The sequence below is a fragment of the Chrysemys picta genome, chromosome 1, assembly GCF_011386835.1.
Source record: "Chrysemys picta bellii isolate R12L10 chromosome 1, ASM1138683v2, whole genome shotgun sequence".
NCBI lineage: Eukaryota > Metazoa > Chordata > Testudines > Emydidae > Chrysemys > Chrysemys picta.
The window spans coordinates 230,045,640-230,058,954 of NC_088791.1; the positions used below are offsets into that span (position 1 = coordinate 230,045,640).

Genomic DNA, 13,315 nt, shown 5'->3' on the forward strand with positions numbered 1-13,315 from the left:
AAACATGTTGATCCCATAAGCATCTAATAAAAATAAATATTTTCATTATCATAGCACAATGTCCAACAACAAATGCAAACCAAAATTAACCAGTTGCAGCCTCATTTATTTTTAATGCACAAAAATATTCTTACCATCATTGCCATAGCTTCCCGGCTGCGGCTTGTGAGGAGGACGTGGGTGAGGTTTTGGATGATCATCTATTAGCAATAAAGATTTCAAGATTTTAATAATCTTTACCTTTTGGTCAAACACTGGACACCTTTGTTCTCAGCCCAGGAGCACATTTTTAGAATGTTTGAGCAAAAACTGTTCAGCTACTTTGAGTAGGAATATAGTGCGTGGGGGGGTGGGGGGAGACACATTTAATCAGAGGACAGAGTCCCCAAGTAGCTCATATGCCTTTCTGGGATCTGGTGAAAATCAGTTTTGCTTTGGACAAGTTGTAAAGATTTTAAAACATGCTTCATGCCTGTGCATTGTTTTTTGTTATACTAACAATCTGCCAGCATTCCATTGGTGCTGCACATGTGTGCACGCAAGTTGAGTGGAATTTTCCATTCAGTAGACAATCTCTCAACTTCTATTGCAGTTGCACATGCACAGAAATGTTGAGTGGAATTTCATTTAGAGTGTGCAGGTCTGTGTGAAATATGGTCTTTGAGGGTGAGTATGGAATGAGGCGGAGCTCTAAAAGGACAGTGACTCCTTCTGAATAATATGTAGAGATACATAAAGGAGGGGCTCCTTAATCTAGAAGAACCCCACCCCATTCACAGAGACATAGAACCCCACCCCTTTCACCAAAGATGTAGTGTAATGAAGCAGGGAAAGTGGGAGAGTACATCTATCTAGATTTTTATGAGTAAATGAGGCAGCGGTCCTGCTCCATGCACTATATTATTTGTTCAGTGTATGGTGTAAGAGACAGAGGTAAGAAAGGACTTTTGGCCTCATGCAATGTGGGGGCTGGGACACTGCAATGTATAAAACATGAAGCCATGCACCGCATAGTGACAATACAAATATTTAACAGCTGCCACATACATAGAACAATGTCCAACTTGTGCACTGAATGAGACAGGATTCCTGAGGGGGAAAAAACTGTGATTGTGTAGTGAAAGACTTTACCATAATTCATAGTCACAAGGGAGCTAAATTAAGATTTCATGGCAACCTTATCCATTTCCTGATTCTGAATGCTTCATTTTAGAACTTTAATTTTCTTTCAGTGTAGTATGTGGAATATCATAATCAAATAAAAGGTATTTTTAAATGGAGAGAATGAGAAAAAAAGATTTACCCTTTTAAAATTAGTTTGTCACATCCAATCTCCTCCAGAGTTTATGGCTTTAAAACTTTCTAGTCCTCCTTTACCATTCACAGCTCTTTTCTGTTCATTGGCATAGCCTGTTGTGGAACTATTAAAAGCCACGCTAACAATGAATGCCAGAAGAGGGGGTCCATCAAATTTTAAAAAGTCCCACGCATATAAGACTTTAGTCTCAACACGAATAACATTTTTTAAAAGTCATTTGTTGTGGACTTGTCTTTTTCCCTGCACAAATGTTTAGTAAGGCAAATACAAAAGCTACAGTTGACTATTTGTATGTTCCTTGGAGATTTCAGGGCAGGTAAGAGATTACCAAAAATTATCAGCCAATACAATTTCAGTGTTGTCCAGTCACTGTCTAAAGCCATATTATACCCATTAAGGAACTCTTATTATTTGGTAAATGTCCAAGAGAGTTCCTTTAATACTTTTTTTTAACCTATACAGTACTTGATACTTAGACAGTTATCGCACAATCTTGATCTCAGATGCTGCACATGGCACACATCACGATGAAACTGGTAGAAACTACAAATGTGAGATCATTGTCATGAACCATTAGCCAATTTAAATTTATTACTCACCAAACACTGGCCTTTTGGTAGCCGGTGGAGGCTTCTTGGTAATTGTTTCCTCTATGAGACACAGTGAGACCATAAAATCAATACAAACTGAAACACTTTTCAATACATCAAAGGGAGGCATCTGTAAATCTTGATAAATATTCTAGATAAAGAAAACTTAAGCATCACTGAGACCACAAATTAAGTGCTAAGGTCTTATGGCCAAGATTCTTTTAAAATAGAACCTGAATATAAGCAAATTTTTAAAAATAGTCTGATTATCAAAAGTGCTATAGCCAGCATTTCCCATTGACTTTTATGCCTTTCCTTTAAATTAAATTAGTTATGTTGTGGTCCAGTTTTCATAAAATGGAAAATGTATTAAAGATGTAGCAATAATATTGAACACAATAGAGGAAACAAACCCCTTTTTTCTTTTTTGCAGTTTTACTTACCAGGATGATCAAGAGCATCAGATAAATCAAAATCACCTTGACCTACCAAAAGAAATCACACATTAATGTCTGTGTGTAGGAACATTTTATACCTATTTCAGTTAGTGTGGTGTTCATTTTTATGTGTGTGAATCACCACCAGAGCTCTGCTGGCAAGGCATAGGATGCAGGCACCTAGTGGTGGAAAGTCCAATAAAGGGGTACATGCCAGAGGAAGCTGTTCATGAGCCCCGCTCTGCCAGGGGGGCCTTTGTGTGATCCCACAAACCAGCCCATTCAATTCAAAAGGGAAACTCACTCCAATAGAACAGGAAGGATTTGGCCCATAATCAAAATGTAAAAATTCCTTTGAAGAGCATGCTTTGGCAAGTACAGCAGCCAGGAACCCACGGTGTGTCCAAAGAAACAGAAACAAGATTTTGCACAGTACTTTCAAACTGTTTGCTCAGAGTGGCACTCTGTCTCCCCCCAGTGGTGGCTAGGCCAGCTAATGATTGATGAGCCTGCTTGGTTAAATGAGATGTGTCTTTTTGCTCCTGGAGTAGAGGCTCGTGCATTAAGCTCCAGAGGTCCCAGGTTTGATCGTCCCTGCCAACAACCCTGGGTGAATCGGTGTCACCAGTGGCATGTTATACCACAGCCAGGAAAAGTGATTTTAATAAATTCATTAGTGTTTTAACAGCTCAACTTTACAGATCTGGTTAAAAGTTTTACTGACACACCTGCCTTAAAATCACTCGTAAATTAAATCTGCCCAGTTTAACTTCTTCCTCTGACATATGGCAACATTTACAACTGTCAAAGTGTGTTTGTTATCTACACCCATTTGCTCTCCACTGCACCCTGAAACATCTGAAAGAAAAACAACATCTTCCTGCTCTGTTTTAGGTGTTAGTGATGTCATTAATTGTTAGAAGAGAAAAAAACACCATCCTGACATGAGGACTTGGCAGGAAAAAAAAGCTGGGAAAGATTTAAAATATTGTCTCCTAACAGCTTGTAACTGAGTCTACTGATCTGTTACTGATTTGGGATTTCCTTTTTGTTGTTGTGGTTGGCATTTTTTGCTTTAACTGAAAAGCTTTTGTAGATCACCTCTTTATGATATAAGCAGCCATTGACTTTCATGCAGAATGCAGCACTATTTGTCTTCATCCACTCCTTAATATCTGTTTAGACCAAACACAAGAACAGCTGGCACAAAGTGAAAAAAAAAGAGTTTCTGGGAGTCAAAGTCATGGCTTTTATTTCCAGCTCTGCCACTGACTTTGTGTGTGACCTCAGGCAAGTCACTTGATCTGTGTCTGTTTATCAGTCTGTCTAAAGGGGATAATAATGCCTAGATCTTATATAGCTAGCACTTTTCATCAGTAGGCCCCAAATGCTTTACTAAGGGAGTATCATTATCCCCCTTTTACAGATGGAGAAATAGAGGCACAGTGAGGGAAATAATTTGTCCAAGGTCACTCCACAAACCAATGGCAGAGTCACGAATAGGCAACACTGCCTCCTATAATAGTAGAGTGGCACTTCGGTAACTCACAAAGCTCTTAGAAGGCTTAATAAACGTTAGTAAAATACTGAGATCCTCAAATGAGAGGGATCACAATGTACAAGTTTAAAACATTTTTATTCTTGTATTATACTTTAATTGAAGTGCATGTTTCGAGGACTTAATTATATAGCCACACACTCTGACAGGAATGATAATATATGGCTGGAATTCCAAAGAATGAGCTATAAAACAAGACTACCCTTGTCCAACAGTATGTTGTTTCTGAAAACCTATACTACGAAGGGGAAAGTAGGTCACAAAACCAGACCATCCAGTTAACATAACTTAGTAATATTTTCTCTTATTTAACTGACTGAATATTTTAGAACATTACACACCATCCAGCTATTACCTCCCCTGCCTTAGGGACTGATCTAATCCTGATTGAAATCAGTGGGTTCTTAGATTTCTAGTCCTAAGCAATAAGACCTAAGGTTTTTCAGTGATGGGCTGCCAATATTTTAACAAAGGTCTCACACAAAAATATTCCCCTTAGTTGCAATTACCATGAAGGTTTATGATGGCAAGAAGGAGGTGTGAGAGCATGGGGAATCTGTTTGTTTCATTAACCATAATAAAGGCAGGGGATACCCCATACATACACATACACTTAAGCATAGTGTAAACTGGTAGCATTCTCCTCTTCTTGCTCCTAACACAATATATAGAAACTGGTTCTGGTCCAAACATCCCCTTCCTGGAGTTTTTCTTTATTGTAAACTTTAACAGCAGTAGCAGCAAAACATAAACCTAAGCCGGATTGTCCTTAGGATTTTTGCTTGTATAAACCTTCTGTTTTGATACCTAGTTTTTATTGTCTCTGAGAGATGCTGAAAAGCCTCAATACACAAAGGTATTTAGGTTCCTAAATTTGGGGTTTAGGTGCCTAAATCCCTATTTTAGGCTCTACTGCAGTCCACACAACTCCTGCCAAACGCTGTTTTATACTACATTTTATACTTGCAGATATTAATCTTCTAGGTAGGCATCTGGGAAATTAGGGCCAAACTCTACCTTCAGTAATATCCAGACAGCTCCACTAACCCCACTGGCTTCAGTTATGGAAGCCTAATGCTATAGATTTGTACTTAGTATGCTTGGTCTGTCCTAGAAATTGCAGTGATTTTTCTTAAAAGCTTCCATACATATTTTTGTTGTGAACATCTGTACTGATTTTTTCCCTCTGACTTTGACGTTGCACCTATTTAACTATATTCTCACAGTGATCCTTGTTCAGACTTGCAGACTGAACTGTTCCAAAGACTCAGACTGACTTAAACGAACTCAACCACTGACTAATAGTCATATAATGAAAATAAATTAGACCAAAATATTCAAATGGCACCCAGTTTAGATATGCAAATCCACCAATGTGTATTCACTAGTTATGGTTGTTCATGCACAAAGAACCTGAAGTGCAAGCACACTAGGGATTTGTGTACCTAAGTCAGGTGACCAGAAAATGCATACAAACTTTTGCTCATATCCATTATTTGCAAATTTGGCCTTATGTAGAGAATAATATTTTACCATATGTTTAATTTAGTTGCCCAATTTAATTTACCTTGTGTCCAAAAGATCCACCAACTTTAACTGTACAATTGGCTGCTTGGATAAAGATCAGCGTATCATAATTTCATAGAAATTTGGGTCTTTAAGGAACCTTGAGAAATCATCAAGTTGAGCCCCTGTGCTCAGGCAGGACCAAGTAAACCTAGACCATCCCTGACAAGTGTTTGTGAAACCTGTTCTTAAAAACTTCCAATGATGGGGATTTCACAATCTCCCTTGCAAGCCTATTCCAGAGCTATAGTTAGAAAGGTTTTCCTAATAGCTAACCTAAATCTCCCTTGCTGCAGATGGAGCCCATTACTTCTTGTCCTACCTCCAGTGGACATGGAGAACAACTGATCACTGTCCTCTTTATAACAGCCCTTAATAGATTTGAAGTCTATCAGGTTGTTCTCTCCCCTCCCCCCATCTTCTTTTCTGAAGACTAAACATAGCCAGTTTTTTAAACCTTTATAAACCTTTTATCATTTTTAATGCTCTCCTTTGGATACTCTCCAATTCGTCCACATCTTTCCTAAAGTGGGACACCCTGAGTTCGACACAGTACTCCCGGTGAGGCATCACCAGTGCCGAGTAGAGCAGGACAATTACCTCCCATGTCTTACATATAACACTCCTGTTATAGACCCCAGCATGATAGTAGTCTTTTTCACAACTGCATCACATTATTGACTCATATTCAATTTGTGATCCACTAGAATCCCCAGATTATTTTCAGCAGTACTAACAACTAGCCAATTATTCTGAATTTTGTAGTTGTGCATTTGATTTTTGCTTTCTAAGTTAAATACTTGCAACATGTCTTTATTGCATTTTATCCTGTTGAATTCAGACCAGTTCTCTCATTTGTCAAGGTCATTTTGAATTCTAATCCAGTCCTCCAAAATACTTCAACCTTTCCCAGCTTGGTTCCATCTGCAAGTTTTATAAGCATACTCTCAATTCCATTATCCAAGTCATTAATGAACATATTGAATAGTACCAAACCCAGAACTAACCCCTGTGGGAAGCCACAGGATACCCCCTTCCCCAGTTTGGGAACAAACTATTGATTACTACTGAGCATGGTCTGTTAACCAGTTTTGCAACTACCTCATAGTAATTTCATCTAGACCACATTTCCATTGCTCATGAGAATGTCATGTGGGACAGTGTCAAAAGCCGTATAAAAATCAAGATGTATCATGTATACTTCTTCTCCCCTATTCTCTAGGCCAGTAACCCTGTCAAAGAAGGAAATTAGGTTGGGTTGGCATGATTTGTTCTTGACAAATCCATGAAGGCTATTACTTATAATTCTACGATCCTCTAGCTGCTTACAGATGGATTGCTCAATAATTTCTTTCAGTATCTTTCTAGGTATCTAAGTTAGGCTGACTGGTCTATAATTCCCTGGGTCCAATTTGTTCCCCTTTTTACAGATAGGTACTATGTTTGCCCTTCTCCAGTCTTCTGGGACCTCACCTGTCCATCATGAGCTCTCAAAGATAATTGCTAACAGCTCCAAGATTGCTTCAGCTAGTTCCTTACAAACCCTGGGAAGAATTTCATCACCCCCTGCCAACTTGAATATATCTAAATTATCTAAATACTCTTTAACCTGTTCTTTCCCTCTTTTGATATGCGTTCCTTCCCCCTTTTTGTTAATATTAATTATATTAAATATCTGGTCACAATTTACCTTTCTAGTGACAACTGAAGCAAAGTAGACATTAAACACCCCAGCCTTCTTGATGTTCTCCATTATTAGCTCTCTTTCTCTAAGTAGTGGGCCTACACTTCCCTTTGTCCTTCTCTTGCTTCTAATTTATTTATAGAACCGCTTCTTATTGCCTTTGATGTCCCTTGCTAAGTGTAACTGATTCTGAATCTTAGCCTTTCTGATTTTGTCCCTACATGCTTGAGCCATTCTTTTGTACTCCTCAGAAATGGTATCCCTGTTTGACTTTTTGTAGGATTCCTTTTTGATTTTCAGCAGAGACATGACTAGTTTCTGCAGACAGCAAACACAGCACATGAAAAAAATATTGCTCGAGCATGCAGGAGTGTAATCAGGAAGGCCAAAGCACAATTAGAGTTGCAGCTAGCAAGGGATGTGAAGGGTAACAAGAAGGGTTTCTCCAGGCACGTTAGCAACAAGAAAGTCAGGGAAAGTGTGGAACCTTTACTGAATGAGGGAAGCAACCTATTGACAGATTATGTGGAAAAAGCTGACATACTCAATACTTTTTTTGCCTTGGTCTTCAGAGACAAGGTCAGCTCCCAGACTTGTGCACTGGTCAGCACAGTATGGCGAGAAGGTGAGCAGCCCTCAGTGGTGAAATAATAGGTTAAGGACTATTTTGAAAAGCTGGACACACAAAATTCTATGGGGCCAGATGCAATGCATCTGAGGGTGCTGAGGGAGTTGGCTGATGTGATTGCAGAGCCATTGGTCATTGTCTTTGAAAACTCGTGGTGATTGGAGTAGGTCCCAGATGTTTGGAAAAAGGCAAATATAGTGTCCATCTTTAAAAAAGGGAAGAAGGAGAATCCAGGGAACTACAGACCGGTCAGCCTCACCTCAGTCCCTGGAAAAATCATGGAGCAGGTCCCTAAGGAATCCATTTTGAAACACTTGAAGGAGAAGAAGGTGATCAGGAACAGTCAGCATGGATTCACCAAGAGCAAGTCATGCCTGACCAATCTGATTGCATTTTATGATGAGATAACTGGTTCTGTGGATATGGGGAAAGCAGTGGATGTGATATATTTTGACTTTAGCAAAGCTTTTGATACAGTCTCCCACAGTATTCTTGCCAGCAAGTTAAAGAAGTATGGATTGGATGACTGGTCTATAAGGTGGATAGAAAGCTGGATAGATCATCAGGCACAATGGGTAGTGATCAACGGCTCGATGTCTAGCTGGCAGCCAGTATCAAGCGGAGTGCCCCTGGGGTTGGTCCTGGGGTTGTTTTTTTCCCCACATCTTCGTTAATGATCTGGATGATGGGATGGATTGCACCCTCAGCAAGTTCGCAGATGACACTAAGCTGGGGGAGAGGTAGATATGCTGGAGGATAGGGATAGGGTCCAGAGAGACCTAGACAAATTGGAGGATTGGGCCAAAAGAAATCTGACGAGGTTCATCAAGGACAAGTGCAGAGTCCAGCACATATGATAGAAAAATCCCATACACCGCTACAGGCTGGGGACTGACTGGCTAAGCAGCAGTTCTGCAGAAAAGGACCTGGGGATTATAGTGGACGAGAAGCTGGATATGAGTCAACAGTGTGCCCTTGTTGCAAGAAGGTTAATGGCATATTGGGCTGCATTAGTAGAAGTGTTACCAGCAGATCGAGGGAAGTGATTATTCCCCTCTATTTGGCACTGGTTAGGCCACATCTGGAGTACTGTGTCTAGTTTTGGGCCCTCCACTACAGAAAGGATGTGGACAAATTGGAGAGGGTCCAGTGGAGGGCAACGGAAATGATTAGGGGGCTGGAGTAGATGACTTATGAGGAGAGGCTGAGGGAACTGGCCTTATTTAAGCTGCAGAAGAGAAGAGTGAGTGGGGATTTGATAGCAGCCTTCAACTACCTAAAGGGGGATTCCAAAGATAATGGAGCTAGGCTGTTCTTAGTGGTGGCAGATGACAGAACAAGGAGAATTGTCTCAAGTTGCAGTGGGGTACGTCTAGGTTGGATATTAGGAAACACTATTTCACTAGAAGGGTGGTGAAGCACTGGAATGGGTTACCTAGGGAGGTGGTGGAAGCTCCATCCTTAGAGGTTTTTAAGGCCTGGCTTGACAAAGCTCTGGCTTGGATGATTTAGTTGGGGTTGGTCCTGCTTTGACCAGGGGATTGAACTAGATGGCCTTCTGAGGTCTCTTCCAACCCTAATCTTCTATGATTCTATGATATACACACAATTACTGGTGAAAACTTCAGTGAAGAACTGAGTTCGTAACTGGAACATTCAGGAATCATCCACATTAGCCACTAATGAAACAAGTTCCATTATCACCATCAGAAACAACCAGTGCTTAATTTGTAATGAAAGTGGTGCTCAAATAATTAGGTGCTGGGGACCAAACAATTCTTTTACTTTCATAACTGACGTGGCGAGTCCAGAGGCGTCGGGTCTATGAACTGCCAAGCCTAGAGGTGCAAGGACTAAGCCCAGTCATAAATTAAGCATGGATCCTCTCCATAACATGCTGGCCAGCAGGCCCATTTCAGATCAGTGTGTAGGAGAGGTAAGAGAACCACTTTCCTTACAAACAGTAGGAGTTCTGAATATGATTCTCTGTGTACTGTGTTGAAGTCATAGCTCAAGGAGCTTAACTAATACTAGCCCACAGATGATTGATCAATTTTGAGGGTAGTAGTCTTCATTTTAGGCTAACATGCTAATAAAGAAGAGATTTCTAGAGCTAATGGGTCTACACTACCTTTGCATATACACAGTTTATTGAATCATTCTGGGCACAGATCTACTTTACTCAATTGTTGGTTTTTTTTAGCTGCTTAGCAGTGGCGTAGGTAGGAGTGGAAATGTGGGTGGGCCCCAACTTTTGGGTGGACGGGTAATGACAGACTGTGCTATCCACTGGCCATGCTGGCTGGCTGTGCAGCCTGCCTGGGGTGGGGAGGGCTGATCTCCTCAGATGTGCCTTGACTCTGCAGCGGGGGAAGAGAGGGAGCCGTTGCCTTGTTGCAGGGTATGGGCTGCTGCCCTTCATCTGGGGGCTCGCGTTTCCTACGGCCCCCGTACGGGGTCGGCTCTGGCTGCACTGCGGGGGCATGAACAGGGGCTTGCCTGTGTTGTGAAAGTTGGCCTGGACTCTGTACTGAATTGCCCAGCAAAATGTATCCTCTCCAGAGAGTGCTGCAAAGAGACTGGCCTTGCCGCTGCCTTCGGCCGTGCAGGGGATGAGCTGTGAGGAGAGCACTGCTGGCCAATGGGCAGCCCCTGAGCACCTGCTAGCTCAGCTTCTCCCCTGACCCACACCCTCTTCCTAGCACTGGTGCACCCAAATGCAGGGCTTCACCTACCGAGCTGGGCACGTGCATGTGGCAGCTCAGAAAATGGCAAGGCAGAGCTGCTGGAGTGTGGCTTTCTGAAGGGCGGATGTGTAGCTTCATCCTGGATTTTGGGTGCTGTAGTGGTGCTCTGGGTCACTGTGGCAGTTCTACACCTACTCAGATTTGGGTGGGCCTGGATGCCAAGTGTGTGGGCCGTGGCCCACCCATGGCTATGGCCCTACTGCTTAAAAATGGCAATGGCAATGTGGCTTTCCAAGTGCCTCTGTGTACTCTGCTGAAAAGCTGTTTTAGACCATTTTACAGCAACACTCCTACAGTCAGTGAATCATAGCCATAACTAGGAATTTTTACAGTAACATAGATGTCTAAGAGGAGGCAAATTGCTTCCATTTATGCTTTCTTTTTGTGGGCTAATTTTATGTGGGGTGGACAGATTTTAAAGTCAACTCAGAATTACTATCACTGTAGTCATTCTAATCACAATGATGTGACCTTTTTTAAAAAAACAAACAAACGTACACACTTTTTACTTTTGTGCTCCATTCATTTCCAGTGAGTGTAAGCTGGCAGAGTGACTCAGCAGACAGAAAGCAGCATAACGAGCAGGAGCCTATCTCTGTCAGTATAATCAAACTAAGTTACCTTAAGCAAACCAACATAAAAGATTCCCTAACTTTGGGCCTATCTGGGCTAGGAGCCCTATGTTCTCACAAGCATTCTCTTCCTTCTGTGACTCCTTCAGCTGCCTGGGCAGAGGAGGGGGCACTTCAGCAAGGTGAAGGGCAAGTGAAGCTAGAGTTAACCCTTTGTATATTGAGAACCAAACCTGTTCACTGTCATAGGAAGCAACAATAATTTTTACACCATAATTATTTTGAACTTTATAGAAGTGTCTTAGGCACGGGTCCAATTACTAGCTATTCCTTTCCATCTCTAGATTTAGACCTTGAGCCTGCATTTGGATCCATATGGGCAGATGCATCTCCCCAGGCAAAGCCTCAGGGACCATACTCTCCAATGGGACTCTGTGCAGGCATAAAGGTCTGCCTGAATGGCTCAGGTTACAGGACTGGTGTCTACAAGAAACAAACATCTCCGTTATTTAAAGTGTGTGTAATTGTTTTAAAAATTAAATATAAACAGAGAGATAAAATCAAAATGATATGCTATAAGCTATGGTAGATAACTCTAGTCACTCTGAGTTAATGCATAAAAATATTTGGATTTGGATTTAAAAAAAAAATAAAAACGCTAACTTGAGACCACTTACGCCAAGACTGGGTTAAGATCTTACAGATAAGCAGAAAAAGGCAATTGATAGTCTTTATGAGGGAGATCAAATTTTGTTATTCCTCCCAAGGGAAAAGCAGCAGAGCTAGCAAATATTTAAAAAAAGATTTCCTGAGCATATCCTATGGCTGGAATATTTTGTTCCTGCCTTTGAAGCTAATAGTTACACAAACATAAAATGCTATCAAACTGGCAAAGCTCCAGGAAGAAAGAGGATTGAGTGACTTGTGGTGAGGATGGAGACAGACTAAAACGTGAAGGAAAATATTGGTTAAGCTGCTTCTTTCAAAGGACAGATAAGGACTTTTTAAAAATGCTTTACCTCTGAAACGAACTTCTAGAAATAGTTATACCACGAGGGAAATATGTATTTAGGTCCTTATCAAGCAAAAATTTAGATACTGCATAATTTTATTAACGTGAGTTATTCTATTCACTTAAATAACACTACTCATATAAGTGAAGTTATGCATGTACATAAGTGATTGCTGGATTGCAGTCTTAGAGGGACAGTTTTAGAAGAATGTCAATGTGATTTTTTTGATGTAAAGCTACTATGGTTTATATTACCTGGTGAAACTATTGTAACTAAACTGTGTTGTGCTCCCCCCCAATATTGCAGATTATTATCAAAATTCATTCACGTAGCACTGTAAAATTAGTGTGCCCTGGAAATATTAATTAAGATCTGTTCTTTGTCGTTGAGAGCAGAGCACTGATACACCTATTAAAAATGTATCAGTTTGAACTACTGTACTTTTGCTAGTGTTTTGGATGAAAAAAATTACTTACAATAAAAAAATAACTGAAAACTACCAAGTAAGAGAGCCGGACAGGACAGGAGAGATGACAGCCACATCCTGTGTCTGTGTGGTATGCTTTGTATCAAGCCTTAAGATAAGAAACTGCCATCAACAAGCATTTTTATGGCATATGATTTTAATGAGGGTGTGAAGAAATAGTAGTTGCTAGTAGGGGTTGCCACCATAATTTACCTTGAAAGAATCACTAACCAACTGGATATGCCAGATAACCATATTGGTATATTACTACTGAAGCAGCTCTGGTCTTTGAGCAAATACTACTTTATCCTATCTGTGGTTGAAGAAAACAGAAGGGTGAGACAAGAACTAACATGTTTTAAATATAGCCTATGCATCAAAGAAATCTACAGTAAAACATATACATTATTTTTGGCTGTGGCATAGCTAGGATAGATTTGAGTAATATTGCTCTTCAGCTAATACCAAGCCAAACTTATACCACAACTTCAAGTAAGTTCAGCACTGTTGCAAAGAGATCATTTTGATCCAGCAGTAAGTACAATTTCAGCGATAGCTCTTTTAACGGTGTACAAAGCGAGAGCTTTTCTTTATATTCTCTGGATAAAGTTCTATGGTGCAACTTCAGTTTTGGCCTTTTGATGTCATAAAAGTAAGGAATAGCCTATCTGTGTGTAGTCATTTATATCTGTCCAAAGTGGGCATATAACACTACCAAATCAGAATGCACAATGGT

General features: G+C 40.6%; 2 protein-coding genes across 4 annotated transcripts in view; both read right to left on the minus strand.

The window, feature by feature from the left end:
* LOC101951641 (CD99 antigen) overlaps positions 1 to 13,315 on the minus strand; it is a 514,232-nt gene that overhangs the window by 444,110 nt on the left and 56,807 nt on the right. The gene's annotated exons all lie outside the window — the stretch shown is intronic.
* The window catches only part of LOC112059413 (Xg glycoprotein (Xg blood group)), a 38,034-nt gene that overhangs the window by 9,829 nt on the left and 14,890 nt on the right, over positions 1 to 13,315 (minus strand). Inside the window, exons 2-4 of the mRNA XM_024104465.3 lie at positions 2,352 to 2,393; positions 1,918 to 1,968; positions 135 to 200 (exon numbers count right to left, since the gene is read on the minus strand). Coding sequence (XP_023960233.1) covers positions 135 to 200; positions 1,918 to 1,968; positions 2,352 to 2,393 — 159 coding nt within the window. The remainder of the gene's footprint in view (positions 1 to 134; positions 201 to 1,917; positions 1,969 to 2,351; positions 2,394 to 13,315) is intronic.